This window comes from Drosophila nasuta, chromosome 3 (assembly GCF_023558535.2).
Source record: "Drosophila nasuta strain 15112-1781.00 chromosome 3, ASM2355853v1, whole genome shotgun sequence".
Taxonomy (NCBI): domain Eukaryota; kingdom Metazoa; phylum Arthropoda; class Insecta; order Diptera; family Drosophilidae; genus Drosophila; species Drosophila nasuta.
Window position 1 is genome coordinate 1,304,432 of NC_083457.1, and position 17,064 is coordinate 1,321,495.

General features: G+C 37.5%; 1 protein-coding gene across 1 annotated transcript; it reads left to right on the top strand.

Moving 5' to 3' along the window:
• The first annotated feature begins 435 nt into the window (after positions 1-435).
• LOC132790355 (tyrosine-protein kinase receptor) lies at positions 436-12,268 on the top strand. Its single transcript, XM_060798853.1, is given in 10 exon segments — positions 436-534; positions 5,013-6,162; positions 6,231-6,927; positions 6,997-7,328; positions 7,330-7,490; positions 7,550-7,737; positions 8,175-8,352; positions 8,416-9,449; positions 9,514-9,721; positions 9,791-12,268. Coding segments are annotated over 9 exon segments (5,250 nt in total). The 5' UTR covers positions 436-534; positions 5,013-5,364; the 3' UTR covers positions 11,445-12,268.
• Positions 12,269-17,064: the final 4,796 nt, after the last annotated feature.

Sequence of the window (17,064 nt, forward strand, 5' to 3'; positions counted from 1 at the left end):
AGACACCAGCATATCCAATCAGTGGCACCAGCTATAGAACGCAGAAAACAGAAATGGCATCAGCAACAGCAACAGCTTTTGCCGCCATTACTTTAGCAGTAGCGAGACTTTCGCAACGAGTAAAAAAATTTCCTTTCGTGTGTGTCTGTGGCTCTGTGTCTCTGTATATTGCTCTATGTCCGGCGTCGTGCTACGCAGCTCGATTTCAGCGCAGGATATTCGTTTAACCTGCGCCCCAACTTTGAGCGACGAGAGCGAGAGACGCAGACGATGTCGAAGTTGCTGTTGCTGTTTGCTGTCGAAGTCGCGACGACGCCGATGTTGATGCCGATGACGATGCCGATGCCGACGCCGATGTCGCCTCTGGGCTGCTTCTGGATGCTGTGCGGGCTGCTGTACGAGAATTTCCCAATTTCAGTCTTCGTTTGCCGAGTGTCGTGCGCACAAGTATCCAACAGATACGGATACATCGACTGCTACAGCGCAGCATTTTACACACAAAAACTGCAACAACAACGAGCAAGTTTTTCAGCTGTAAGAGAAAAAAAATTCTGTATGTTGGTTCAGTGAAAAATATGAATTGTGAAAATGCCAAGAAATGTGAAAGCTGCAAGTGTTTTCAAATATACAACTCGAAACGAAAAAGATAATGCTAGAAATATGTTAAAACTCAACTGAGATACTGGCAAAAAAGTGAACGTTATGGTAATCGAAAATTATTTGTGATACATGTAATGAAATGAAAATGAATTGAAAAAACCAATACAATAAAATGTTTCTACGAAAATTGTGCGTAAATAAGATCCTCAAAATGTTGAAAACGATGAAAAATTGTGCAAATTCTCCTAGAAAAATTTCATTACTTTGCCTACGCGCGTATGTGTGTGCGTGCATATGTGTGTGTGGTATATGGTATATGGTGTGTTTTTGTGTGTAGTATCTTTTGTGCGCCTCTGTATCTATGTATCTGTGAGATACGTAAAACAATTTGTCTGCGCCATTAGTAGCGAACGTTCCTCTTCACTTTCGCACACACATATGCGTGCTAATGTAAGTGTGTTTGTGAGAGTATGTGTATGTGTATATCCTGCGCACAGCAGACGACGCTGACGAAGCTGTAGATGCCTTTTCGCATTGGGGCTGGTGATGGTCGACAGCCTTGGAGCCCTACAGGAGACACCACCGACACTAGTACTAGCAGCACCACCCTCAACACCACCCCCATTACCACCACAAACAACAGCAGCCGCAGCAACAACAGTAGCTAGAGCAGGCAGTAGCGCAACATTTGCGGCGTTGACGCAGCTTCAACTCGTCGCTGCTGCTGTTGCTGCTGTTGTTGTTGTTATTGTTCACGGTGTGTGTATCTGCAAAATACGCTCACAAATACTGATAGCAATATATCTAAGCTCGTTGAATTTTTGGCTACAGTTATTATTTGCTTCAAATTAAATTGCAACGAATTGCAATAATTAAAATTCTGAAAGTTGAATTGCATTCGAAAGTTAAAAGGGTGAGAAGCTTTCCATTAGATAAAATATATGATTTAGTTAGATGTTTATAAATGTGGAAATTTGTCAATACACACAACTTCACAGGACTAGAAGAACGCCAATGATTTTCTACAAATATGTAGTAATGTATAGAAAATATTCCGCAAGACTTTTTAAAGTTGTGTCTACAATTTAATGACGCTATCTGTATCATCAACTATTAGAGCAATTACTGAATAGTATCGAATAGCATATTTAATGAATATTTATATTACAAATAGATATGTACCCTAGAAATGTCCCTATTTAGAAGTCCAATTTAAGTCCTTTTCAACAGCAATTGATTAAACAATATTGCCATGTAAAGTCATTAAATTGCTTGGTAGCAATTGACTTGATTTTCATACAAAGTTTAATTAATATGAGCTATAAAAATTTCTCTCACAATCTGCGCCAAGTAGCAACTTCGGATAAACTGACGTTGCACTCCTTGGACGCTCCCCAATATATTGTTTCCCTCAGTTTTCGGCCGAAAATTGACATATTTCCCGCAGTTCCTGTGGCCTGGTTGATGATCTCCTGTTCCACTTCAGAGCGTCAGCATGAGGCAACAACATCATGTCTCTAGTCGTATGCACTTCTACGTATTTTGAACCCAGTGTGTGCCTCCCAGTCTATCTCCCTCTTTATCTTTCTGCATCCGTCTCAGTCTCCACTTGTACCACGACCATGTTTGACATGCATACGAGTATATATGTATGTATATTCAAATGTATGTAGTTTATTGTCAGCTTCGGTTTGGCCAGTTAGCTACATTTTTGTCATGGCAGGTCATTTTACTGCTCTCAACTCTGCTACTCGTATAACTTTCAGCTTCAATTGCGTTTCCGTTTTGCACTCGCTATAGTCTTTGCGAGTTGCGTATACGCGATGTGCAACCGAGTCGAGTCGAGTCGAGTTAAGTTGAGTTGAGTCGAGAGTTTGGTGCTCAACTCGCTGATTTTTACATTACCTCTCACAGAGCCCCTACATTCTCTCTGTATTTTCTCTCTCCCCCCTTCCCATATTTAGATTTTACTAGACAACTAACTCGCTATGTGTGTATATTTACGATTCTGTTTTGTTGTTGTTTTCGTTGCGCTGCTGGTAGTACAACTGCGGCAGCCATTTTGTATATCATACCTAACGTACTATGAAGCTACACACACACACACACGTAGAATGGAAAGTGAGTTTGTGTGTGCGAGATTCGCTGTTTGCAATATATTGTTTTTCTCATTTTTTTGGCAAAAATTCTGGCATAGAATTTCCCAGTTTTTTTTTTCTGCTGGTTCTGGCTTCCCTTGCCAAAAGCAACGAATGTCAAAGGACGAACGACAACAGTTAGCCAATACATACAGCAACAACAACCATAGCTGAATTCATAAAGAACCGCACTAAGATGATGGCCAAAATTTCAATTCCATCCACAAATGCATTTCTGTTTCTTAGCTCCCTCCCTCTCCTTCCAAACTGTCAACAAACTCTTGTATATCGAAAACGCGAGAAAATGGCGTTGTAGTAAAATTCAATATTATAGTGCTCGTGTGTGTGCGACTTAGTACATGTCCAAAAAAAAACGAAATACTAAAAGTGAAATTGTGCGACGCCTTAGAAAACATACACACTCGTATATAATATTTGTAGCGAGTAGCTGCTGATACTCAACTTGAATAAATTTGGATTAATTCATTCTACGAATCCGTAATATATTCTATGTATGACCGAGTATTCACGGAATTTCAATATAGCAGCGGAATAGTTTCTCAAAATAAAAATAATAATAATTGTACACAGTCCTATTTCCAAGTATATTTCTTTTTACGCCAGATGCAGTGCTTACCACAAGAACAGAATTTTCTCAGAAAATGTTGGCAAACAATCAAATTGCCAATTATAGACAAATGCGTATATATTATTTCAATATTGAGTTAATTTGCATATACATAGAACACACATGCCTTCATATTTAATTAGACAATAAATGGATTCGATTTTTAGAAATCGTATTCACCTAATTTATCCACGAGCTTAAGAAATATTTTCCGGCAATTATTATTTCCATCAATTATAAAAGCGCAAAAAGTTGATTTAAAACCTGTGAAAATGCTACACTCAAGTCTGCTTTTGAACAAAAACCAAATTCGTTATTGATTATCAGAGTTAAAATTATATTATTATTATTAAGAAGTAACAGAAAAATAATAAATAAATACCGAAGACTTTAAGGAAACGCGACAGCAATCTTAGGCATTTCGATATGGCTTTCTTTGAATATTGTGATCACTGGAACTAAATATTTGTATAGAAAGATATTATATATAAAAAATTGACTCGACAAGGAAAAACTAAACACAAATATACTGAAACTATTGTAATATAGTACCAAAAAGTTTATTTGATATAACGCTGAATGATTATCATATCATACTTTAGTGCTAAAAATATTGAATGCACAGTTAGATTGCAATAAAAATAATATAATAAAAAAAAAAAATAATGCAATAAAAATAATATAATAATAATATTTGAATATAACTAATGCCCATACGAAAGTTTTTCTGTTTTTTCTCTGATCATCATCAAATTCTCAGGAATCATTAAAAATGTTCATAATATTGTATATTCAAAATTTAAGAATTTAACCTCAAAATTACACTTATTATTCTTTTTGTGTACTGAGGGACCAAAAACTAAAGCATACTTAAAACGATAAAATGGATGAAGTCTTATAGTTATACGATGGACAATGCATATACATATGTATTTAGAAACGTCAGTAAATGTTTATAAAGAATGCTATAAAGAAAGATGATTATAAATTAAAGTTTACTTATATATTTATTTGTTCAATTACTTCCAGTCGAACATAACTTTTCGATATGAAAATTCTTTACAGAGTCTGTACTTAAGTTCTGAGTAATTAATTAATTTATTCCACTCGATTTTTCATTCACTCTAATAAATTACATCCGACAATTGACCCATTTGTGTGTAAGCTGTGCCATCAGCAATTCTGGCAACAGTTGTAAAGGACAAATCGAAAACTGCACTCGTATAAATGTCAGACAAGCAAAGTAGACATCGATTTTTTGGGGAACAACATTGATAGTATTTACCCAAGGGCTGGGCTGGTGGCCCATCTTCTTCATCTTCTGGAATTTAGCTTCCCTTATTGCAGTTTCGTGTAGCACAAAGTGAAAATTGCACACAAATTTTGCTTGAGGTTCAGAGGCTCAAAGTAGTTTTTGGCAATGCAATGCAGTGAAATGGTTTCAAAATCTTTCAATTCTGATGTTTGCGTAGGTATTGAATAGGCGACAGGATGTTAGATGGGTTAATAAATGCATGTCAATTACATGAATGAGATGCCATTACGTGGGCCGCTTCGATTCATGAGTGTTTCCATTGGCATATTAAAAGTCAAAAGTCAAAGAGCATTATTAATTTGCATATTCTGTTCCTCTCTTATTCTTCCAGATTGTCAACAATAATAATAAGAACATCAACGATTATTCAAACAAAGCAACAGTGCAAACCCACACAAACATACACCCACACACATCCACAAACTCACATACGATATTGCAACGGCTACAGTAATGTGCTGCCTGCATCTGAAGAACTTTAAATGCGCGATTCGTGTGCCCACCGAGCGGTCAGTGAACACTTTGTCCACGTGCCACAAGAGTTAAATTAGGCAGCAAATCAATTGAAGGGCTTGAAAACCCAGTCTACTAATTTCAGTAAAAACATACACAGAGTATCGACTCATACATCTTAACACTCTCACCACGCACTCACTTTAAGTCATCGCGCTGTTAGGGGCAGCATGCCACGCCCACGCCCACTACCGCCGCTGCCGCTGCTGCTGTTCAGCCTGCTCAGCGTGCTGGGCGGTCTGGTGCTGGCACAGCGTCCACTTCTGAACCATACCTTCAACTCGCTGCCGATGTCGCAGCATCAGAGCAACAGCTACAACAACTACAACTATCAGGGCCCAAACAAGCAGCTGCGCAACGGCCGCCTCCATGAGCAGCCCCAACCGTTGCCGCTGCCCACATTGCCCGGCCTGGCGCAGCCCGTGCATGTCTATGATGACTACGAGGGCGAGGGCAGTCAGGGCACCTTTGGCTCGCGTCCACCGCCGGGCAGTCGACGGGATACAAGACGTCGCCAGAACTTGTCACAAGTAGGCGCAGGCGGTATACCACGACCTGAACGTGGCAATGGACAGCGGGGTATTGAGTCGCTGCGTAAGGAGCTGCTAAAACCTTCAGTGGGTGGCCCCGGCGGCGGCATATCCGGTAGCAGCGCCGGCTATGCCTCCTACTCGGGCACCTCGTCCATCGGCAAGATCGATGGCCAGGGCGCTATTGGCTCAGCGGATCGTTATGGCGAAAAATTACGTCAGCCGACAGCGGGCTCCGATAATCTGCCCATTCGCTCGTATCCGCGCAAGAATCCCCTTAACGAATTGCGTAAACTAAAGAAGAGCTTCAATCAGGCTGATGAGCCGGCTGGTGGCGTCACACACGGCAATATGGAAGGTGATACCGACATTGATGGCGACCAAATCGATCCCATACAGCAGATTAAGGAACGCATACGAGATACAGCGCCCAAGCCCGTAAGTAGTCAACTCCCATAATCTCCCACCATTGCTCCTCACTTAATACCTCTCACTTTTTGAACTAGAACACCTACGCACCGCATACGGAGTCGACACCTTCGTCGGAAATGGAAGATTTGCTGGGCGTCAAGTGTAATTTCGAGACCTCTTGCGCCTGGGTCTGGACAAAGAATCTGATGGATGGTTTCCAAGTGATTAGCGGCACAGAGCTCGCGAAGAAGAATATGACTGGTCTGATGCCTGGACCCGTGGCCGATAGCATTGACGATGCCAATGGTCACTTTCTTTATGCTCGAGTACAGCCCGCAACGAAGCAGTTGAACCTGACTTCACCCTGGTTTAGCACCACACTAGAGAAATGCATCTTGGAGGTGTATATGCACCAGAGCGACATGAGTCACGGACTGTCTCGGGTGGTTGTGGAGCCACTACATCCGCAGGAGAGCAGCTGGGTGCCTGCGGAAATTCAAGGCGACAACTTTCGCTCCTGGACACATCGATTATTTCGTCTTGGTCGTATTTCGCGAGACTTTCGAATTGTGTTCGAGATTGTGCCGGATCTTAAGCAGGGTCAGAAAGCGCATGTGGCGCTCGATAATCTACGCATGGTTAACTGTTTTCCCGAGGGCACCAAATCGGAAAAGTGCAGCACCTCGCAAGTCAAGTGCATGATGAACAAAGTGCCCGTCTGTATTCCATTGCCGCGTATCTGTGACATCACTCGCGATTGCGACGATGCCGAAGACGAGTTGCAGTCATGCGGTATGCTCTTTTGACTTTCTTCTCATGCTCTGTTCGTATCTACAAATAATAATAAATTCTTTTATACAGACAAGATACCCTTTGGCGGACGCTGTGACTTTGAGGAGGATTGGTGCGGCTGGCGGGACTCTGGCAAGACAACATTGACTTGGTCCCGTCACACGGGTTCTTCTCCCACCCATGACACTGGCCCCGATGGCGATCACACACAGCAACATCTGCTCAACGCCACTGGTGGCTACTACATGCTTGTCAACATGAATCAGCACATCAACAACTCGGAGAAGAACTCTATCATTGGCTTTGCCAGCAATGCCATAATGTTAAGCAAAACATTTAACCCGCCACCTTCGGTTCATGGTAATCCCGACTCACCCTACCGGAATTCATGTGTGGTGCGTTTTTTATATTCATCAATTCGGCAAAAATCCGGGCAGCATTAATCTATCTGTTGTGGAGATGAAGGAGAAGGAGAATATTACAACTACTCTCTGGTGGAGCACCAAGAACCAGGGCAGTGATTGGCTACGCGCCGAGTACGTGCTACCCAACATTACCTCGAAGTAAGTAGTCTTGCACTACTTCTCTGGAATTCCAAATGATTACATGCATATTCTTTCAGATACTATCTACAGTTTGAAGCCCGCATGGGCATGCGCATCTTTTCGGACGTGGCTGTGGATGACTTTTCGCTCAGTCCCGAATGCTTTGGTCTAAACATACCAGAAGAACATCTTAATGGCTACAATTATTGGGACGTCAGATACAATCAAAAGAGTCCTACGCATCATGACTTTGATCACACGAACTGTAAGTACCTTAACTACAATTAATTTTGTAATTTTCACTTAATAGCCACACTTTATTCAGTTCTTAAATTTATAATTTTTTGGAGATAAAAAAAATTATAAAACCAAAAAGATCATTGTACCCGTACTGAGTCTACAGCTCTTCTAAAATCCATACTTCGTATAAGAATAAAGTTATTTTATTTTCATGTCCCTTAGATCTTTCTTAATTTCCTAGTCCAAGCAAGGCATTCTGGTACTTTACATATGTTCATAGGGTCTCATTATTACAAAAGTGGCAATGTACCTAATCTGTGAATTATCCTCTCTGTCTATAGTGTCCTCTTAATAGACCGAGTTTATACTTTTATACTTAACAGCAAATTTCATTACCCCAAAATATTTTGTTATTTATTAGCTAGCTAAATATTAAGCTCTTCTCAAACTTTTCTCTTCCAGACTTAGAGCTCACAAGCTGCGATACTAGAGGTATGATAGGACCGACACAATCGCAATGCGAAAGCGCCTACAGAGAGCAGAATCAGTCGCATGTGCTTCGCGAGGTTCATGTCGTCGAGGATCAAAGCACCTACAAAGGCATGCAAAAGTGGAAGGTGCCCAACGAGGGTCACTACACGTGAGTAACACTTCCTAATGCCTACAAACACTTCAATTAACATGAGTTTATTCCTCTTTTTAGAATCATTGCCAAAGGCGCGAGCGGTGGTCTTGGATCCGGTGGGGTGGGCAGCTCTCGCGGTTCTGTTGCCGTCGCTGTACTAGAGCTACACAAGAATGAAGAGCTCTATTTTCTGGTGGGACAGCAGGGCGAGAACGCCTGCATCAAATCAATGAGCATTCATAAGGAAGCCGGCTGTGGCACAGAGCACGATCTGGATTTGGGGCAGTATAGTTTTCGCTCCAAGCAGGACATGGTGAAAAACATATACATTGAAAATGGCGCTGGCGGCGGTGGCGGAGGATCCTTTGTTTTCCTTCTAAACCAGGCCAAGAACGAGGCCGTGCCATTGCTGGTTGCCGGCGGAGGCGGTGGTCTGGGCATTGGGCAGTACATTGACGAGGATTTCCAACACGGCCAGAAAGCCAAGCCACTGCAGGCACCCGAAAGCGGTCAGATCAATGGCGAACCACTCAACAAAAAGACCGCTGGCCCTGGAGGTGGGTGGCGTGCGAAGGAAGATCAGGCCCTTAGCCCGACCTATGGAGCAGCGCTGCTCCAAGGCGGACGTGGTGGTCACTCCTGCTATGTAGAGCTGGCCGACAATGGCACGTCTGTTCACAGGCATGGACAAGGCGGATTTGGTGGTGGCGGCGGTGGTTGCAATACTGGAGGCGGTGGTGGCGGTTATGCTGGCGGCGATGTCTACCTTAATGAGTCCAATGGTGAAGGCGGCAGCTCCTACATAAGCAGCAGCCGCAGCCTGAGAGACACCAGTGAAGTTCATGCTGGAGCAAGCAGCGGTGCAGGTGCCATCATCATCATTCCAGCTATTGAGGGCTGTGGCTGTGACTATCGTTGTGTAGCTTTGGATGAGTTTAGGTCCAAGGTGCGTTGCATTTGCCCAGAGGGTTGGAGTCTAAAACGGGACAACAACACGGCCTGCGAACGGCAGGAAGAGGCGGGCAAATCCTCCTATCAGTATTTGGTATCCGGCCTCATGTTTTCGCTTGCCGTGCTCTTCATCAGCATTGCAGCACTTATATTTATGCTATGTAAGTTGTGAAATTCCTTGCATTATAATACCATTCGAGCTCTAATTCCTTACTATCATTTCAGATAATCGTTATCAACGCAAAAAGCAGGCAAAGCTGCGGCATAAGATGCTGGCGGAGCAGGATCTGCAGCTTAGTCGACTTCGTCATAATATTGATGACTCTAATCTGAATAACTTCAATCCCAACTATGGCTGTGATGGCATACTTAATGGCCACATTGATGTCAACAGTTTGCCGCAGGTGGCACGCGAAAGTCTCCAGCTTGTCAAGTAAGTAGCTCTCTTGAATTTACTTTTAACCTTCACGGGATAATTAACATTCCTTTTCTCAACACACAGTGCACTGGGCAAGGGTGCCTTTGGTGAGGTCTATCTGGCGTTATATCGACATCGCGATGGTGATGCGGTCGAAATGCCAGTGGCTGTGAAAACCTTACGCGAGGATCCCAAGCGTGAGAAGGAGGAGGATTTCTTGAAGGAGGCCGCTATAATGGCCAAATTCAATCATCCAAATATGGTGCATCTCATTGGCGTCTGCTTCGATCGTCAGCCCTACTACATTGTCCTCGAACTGCTGGCTGGCGGAGATCTGCAAAAGTTTCTGCGCGAGAATCGTAACACACCGGAGCGTCCTTCTCTACTGACCATGAAGGATCTACTTTTCTGCGCTCTAGACGTGGCCAAAGGCTGTCGCTACATGGAAAGCAAGCGCTTTATTCATCGCGATATTGCCGCGCGTAATTGTCTCCTGAGCAGCAAGGGACCGGGACGTGTGGTGAAGATTGCGGACTTTGGTATGTCTCGTGACATCTACAGATCAGACTATTATCGCAAGGGTGGCAAGGCAATGTTGCCGATTAAATGGATGCCTCCAGAGGCGTTCCTCGATGGTATTTTTACATCCAAGACGGACGTCTGGTCGTTTGGCATACTGCTCTGGGAAGTGTTCAGTCTGGGTCGCTCGCCCTATCCCGGCCAGCATAATACCCAGGTAATGGAGCTGGTGGTGCGTGGCGGTCGTCTTGGTTCGCCCACCGAATGCCCTGTGTCCATATACAAGATTATGGCCGACTGCTGGAATCCAACGCCCGAGGATCGGCCAACTTTCACAAGCCTGTTGGAGCATTTAACCACATGCACGCAGGATGCCAGCATTATGAATGCACCGTTGCCCAATATACTGGGACCCACGGCATCGGAACGCGATGAAACTGTCATCCGGCCACCCAACGGCGAGGAGTTCTGTCTAGCCGTGCCTGATTATCTGGTGCCGCTGCCCGGCAATGGAGCACCACATGCTCCCGGTGGCGTAGCATATGCACCAACCGCTCAGAGACAGCAAAACACATGCACTCCCCCAGCTGTTACCTCACCCGCCGCACCAAAGCCAACAATGCCGGACACTTTGGAGGATGCTGCAGCCGCAGCTGGTCTAGTCGGCGGCGATTGCTGGGAAACTTCGTTCATATTACCAAACTCGAAGAGCGACCAGCCGCTGCTCAGTGCCAGTGCCATCACCACTATGGCCAATGGCGATTCCCAGCGAAATCTGCAAGCTGCGGCCGCTATGGCTGCGGCCTCAGCCCATGCCACCCCCATATTGCGGTCGCCCACGCATAGCGATGAGGCCAAACTGATTAGTTTGGATACACCGCAGCCGACGCCGACGACCATACAACCGCCGTTGTCGTTTGCCTCCCAACTGGATGGCATTACACTCGATCCAGCAGCGTTATCAAAGAGTCTGACCAATGGAAGCACACCCAATGGAAGCGTCAAGCAGTCCTACGCCAATGTGCAGGTTCAAATGAAGTCTGATCCGGACAGAGAATGCAACAACAAGCTGAACGGTGGTTTACCTACAGGCAATGGAATCATTCTCAATGGAGAGACTGCAGGCGGCAAGATATCGGCAAATGATTCACCTTTCACCATCCAAGGATACGCGGAACGCTATAAGGACAACAATAATCATTCCGAAATTAGTTGTTAGTGTCCATCAGCCAAGGTCATTGTGCAGCATTTTGTGTGTCCTTTTCGGCCGCAAACTCAAAGTTTGCTGAATCCCGAAATGAATCCATGAATACAAGTCTTGAATTGTCGAAACAGTTCAACGCTTGTGAGATAGTGATGTGTACATTAGGCTTCAGGGCTTCGTCCCAGTCATGATTTGTTTTTGGCGTTAAAAAGCGCAGTTTAATATACTAATAATAATATTTATTGGAAATGCGAAAATAAACAAAAACGAGATCACAAAAACAAAACAATACAAAATCGAGTGAGAAGTTCACAAAAATTGTAATGTACTCTAAAATTAATCTAAATTTCTATGCGCATTGCTATAAATTATACAATTTTAAAATTATTTTAGTTTTAAAAACGATTAGTTTAACAATTGCCAGAGGTTGTACATAAGTATTGTAATTTCAAGATTAGTTGTCAATTTGAATATTTAGTTTTAATTTTTTTTTTTATTATTTATGTTAATTTAAGCTAATGACTGAAATGCTAAACAATATTCCTAAAAACCAACCAATTAAATTCATGTTTTATACATATGCAGTCCAATCTAATAACAGCATCACACAACACAACAAAAACAAACAATCAAACCAAAATATACCAGATCATAGTAGTTTTTAATTTAGTTCTCATTTCTTGTTAAATATTTCTGTATTATTTTAAATGTTACGAATAGTCCATATACAATAAAATGCAAAATTTGAATTTTAAATATTTTTAATTTATTTAGTCTGAAATTTTATTGAAATTTATCATTTTAACCTGTAAATAAAGGCTTCCGTCGTAGTATATGAACTTATGTATTTAATGTCTAAGCTTAATTTAGAATGTAATATATATATATATATATATATATATAAACCATATTGAAATATTGAAATGAAAACAAAACTACAATTTACAGGGTGATTTTTATAAAAATTCAGTTGTATGTTTAAAAAACGAAAACAAATTAGTATTAACAATTTAGAAAACCAGAAAAAAACAATATTTTGTCTTTCTTTAGTTGGGATCCATAATTCTTAATTTTTAAATTAAAGCCACACACAAAATGAAGAAATTTGAAAGCAAAAAATTATATATTATAGCGTGTGCGAGAAAATTGTTGAAAAATAATTTCAAATTTTTTGCGTTGACCAACAAAAGATAAAACAAAACCAAAGCGAGCAACCGAAGCCGAAGCTTTAATTATGCAACTCGCATTTGTTTAAATAATTAAGGAATATACTGTTGTTGCTGTATGTGTTAAATTGCGATGCATCCAAAGGTCAAAGGTTGCCGATTGAATATCGATGATCGAGGCGTAATTCAAATGTTTACATTTAGTTCAGACGAAACAAACAAGCTTTAAATTATATAATTTTTATAAAAATATATATACACATGGCATGAAATATACAAAAAACAAATAAGACGCATACTTATATTTAACAAGAAGAAAAGAATGTATGCGTTAAAGAATAAAAAATATAAAAAAAAAATTAATAAATTATACAATACACACAAAAAGTAAAATTAACATGGCAAATTTGTGGGATAAGCTTAGAAAAAATATTAACGAAACATTTAATGTATATGATGTTTATGAGCGTATACTAAATGTAATCATGTTCAGTGTGAGTTATACTATAAACATACATATATATAAATGTATGAATGTGTACATACATACATACATACATAAATAAGTGCATACCAAAAAAATAATAAATGATGATAATGATAATGATAATGATAATGATAATGATAATGATAATGATAATGATAATGATAATGATAATGATAATGATAATGATAATGATAATGATAATGATAATGATAATGATAATGATAATGATAATGATAATGATAATGATAATGATAATGATAATGATAATGATAATGATAATGATTGATAATGATAATGATAATGATAATGATAATGATAATGATAATGATAATGATAATGATAATGATTGATAATGATAATGATAATGATAATGATAATGATAATGATAATGATAATGATAATGATAATGATAATGATAATGATAATGATAATGATAATGATAATGATAATGATAATGATAATGATAATGATAATGATAATGATAATGATAATGATAATGATAATGATAATGATAATGATAATGATAATGATAATGATAATGATAATGATAATGATAATGATAATGATAATGATAATGATAATGATAATGATAATGATAATGATAATGATAATGATAATGATAATGATAATGATAATGATAATGATAATGATAATGATAATGATAATGATAATGATAATGATAATGATAATGATAATGATAATGATAATGATAATGATAATGATAATGATAATGATAATGATAATGATAATGATAATGATAATGATAATGATAATGATAATGATAATGATAATGATAATGATAATGATAATGATAATGATAATGATAATGATAATGATAATGATAATGATAATGATAATGATAATGATAATGATAATGATAATGATAATGATAATGATAATGATAATGATAATGATAATGATAATGATAATGATAATGATAATGATAATGATAATGATAATGATAATGATAATGATAATGATAATGATAATGATAATGATAATGATAATGATAATGATAATATAATGATAATGATAATGATAATGATAATGATAATGATAATGATAATGATAATGATAATGATAATGATAATGATAATGATAATGATAACGATAACGATAATGATAATGATTGTATGTACATATGAATGTATCTATGTATGTATGCGCATCTACGCATAAAATTCATATTCGTATATGTATGTGTGTACGTGTAAAAATAAGCATATTATATATCTAACCAAATGTATGTATGATAAAATAAACATTTATTAGCTGAAAGACGAAAACATTTGAGCATGTAAATTACACTTAAATGCATATATTGCATATTAAATCACAATAAAGAAAATAAAAAAGAATGAATAATGTACAAACATTAATTGAGATTACCAATAAAATATGCTCTATATTAATTCACAAATTAAAAATAAAAAGAAACCAATTAAAGCTTCAATATATATAAGAATCTTGACATCCACAGCTAAAAAAAAAAAGTTAGAACTTAACTTAAAACTTACTTTTTGCTCAAACGCGTATTCTTTGCATTGCAATGGAGTGAAAGGAACTAAAATATACCCATTGCATTACTTATTAATGTATGTATGTCATGGAGTAAATATTTATACTACTTATGTACTTACTTATATGTATGTGTATCTATTATGGTTGTGCTGAGGCATGTAAGGGAGTCTTTGGAGTCCCAAAACAAATACATACCTATTAAATATGCGTTAAATATAAGAGAATGCTAATAAGTATATGTACTTTCACAACACTTTCTTTTATTTTTATTTACATTAGTATCATAACTAATTTTGTATTACTCACGGATGTAGTGGATGGATCAGAATAAGATCAGAATCGATTTTCAGACTCCTCCATTGACAGGGCTTTCGCATATTTATTTCAACGCCCACATTGTACCCTGATGTAAACACTTTGTGTACCTAAAGTCCAGAACCTGACAAAAGTTACATATTTATCGCAAATACCAAACCATAATATACCATCTACATATATCTATTGTTAATGTTGGCGTATAGTCAAATGACCTGTTAAATCGACTTAAATCGAATCTTTAGTTAAATTCAGACCATCCACTGCTGCCTCGGCCAGAAACATGAATATTATTACAAAATAAATGGTATTTATAAGCAGTAGTAATTATAATTTTTTTGTTTTTCGTTATTTTGAATATGCCGCCAAAAAATATCAGTAGTTTAAAATACAGTTCATTTCTCCACAATAAAAAGTCGCAACGAAATTATGAATTATAAAAAAAAATATACAACAAAAACTAAAATCAATAAGAGAATGATTTTAAGAATACGATAAAAGGATATATATACATAAGTATATAAAAAAAACAATAAATAGTATTTTTTATATACTTAATAAAAATCCAGTTGTATGAAAATTATTGCATACTTGTAATACCGAAATAAACCAAGACATAAATAACCTCTAGCTATAATGGAATATTAAAAATAATAAAGTATAATTGAGGTTTTCATTTATATGGTAAATTATTTTGTTACATTTAAAGCAAAAAAAAGAAAGCAAAGAAAAATATAAATATAAATTTAATGATTAAATATAGCGAAGATGTTGATGAAGAAGTAAACAGAAACGTAAAGACTAGAACAAAACATTTTGTAAGCACAAATGTGAGTTTAGATTGAAAGAAAGTTAGTGAAAAGTGTGCTAATAATACTAAATACTCTTAAAGGAATGTATGCAAATTTAAAATTGTTAAATGGATGAAAAAATAATTGGAGGAAGGGGCATTGATAATGAGAACAAAAAGTATATTAAATTTAAACCACTTAGCTTACTTACAGAAATAATGAGTCCATTTAGTATGTACTGAGATTGCATAAATCCCTCTCAGAGCACAACAGATCAATAATAATAAAAATCTATGAGAACACACAAAATAAACATTTGCTGAAAAATTAAAAAAAATATATCCTTAATCTCACTCAAGTGGCATATTATTATAAAATCGTAAGAAATGTCTTTAAATATTCAAAATATGTTTGAGTTGTAAATGAAAACAACTAATATCATCTCTCAAATAATCTACATGTCTCAAAATCACATGCCCCTTTTGAAAAGTTTGTGAAGCAATTTAATTGAAGACACAAACAGAAATGTTCAACATGTATTGAACATTGAAGTATTGAATTTTTTGTATGCTACATTATTAATTTGTGAAAATCAAATTGACATTGCTCTTTTAATTTCGATAATCAGACAAAAAAGAAGATAAACTGAAATATGTAAGTATTACATAAATATATATTGAATTACAAAAGCCGATGTAAAAGACAATTTTAAAGATGGTAGCGTGTAAGCGCATGAATTGTGAAAAATGAAGTGAAAAATAATTATAATAAATGAGAATTCATGTGTACAAAATAATAATGGAAAAGTGTCCTCATTTCTGCCACTCCACGCAATATTAAAACACATTTATAATTTATTTTATAGTTTCCTTAATGGTTTTTATTTTAGGTTCTCTTTTCAATTTTTTCATCTTCACTAGTGAAAAATTACTAAGTTCAATTATTTGCATGCCAATATAAACTAAAACCGTTTAATAGGGTTTTACAATTTATTGTATAGATTTGTATTTATATAATTGTTATAGTTTTAGTTTGCTTTCATTTTGCCTAGTCTCTAATTTATATATGTTATCAAAAAATACGAAAAAAAAAACTAGAACGAAATGAAAAATCCGACTTTTAAGTTATATTCAATAGGTTTATGAGTTTAAGGTTAAATAAAAAGAAATTGAATACATTTTTGTATTATTTTGGAAGTGTATTTTTTATTGATGAGCTGCAATTTACAAAACGTTCTTATAATCGTTTAATATAAAGTAATAATAGATTCTATTCATAACATAAAAGTATTAATTGCACGAAATGTTAACCCCAAAACTTACCCAATTCATAGTTCGGACAAAAAAAATTGAATT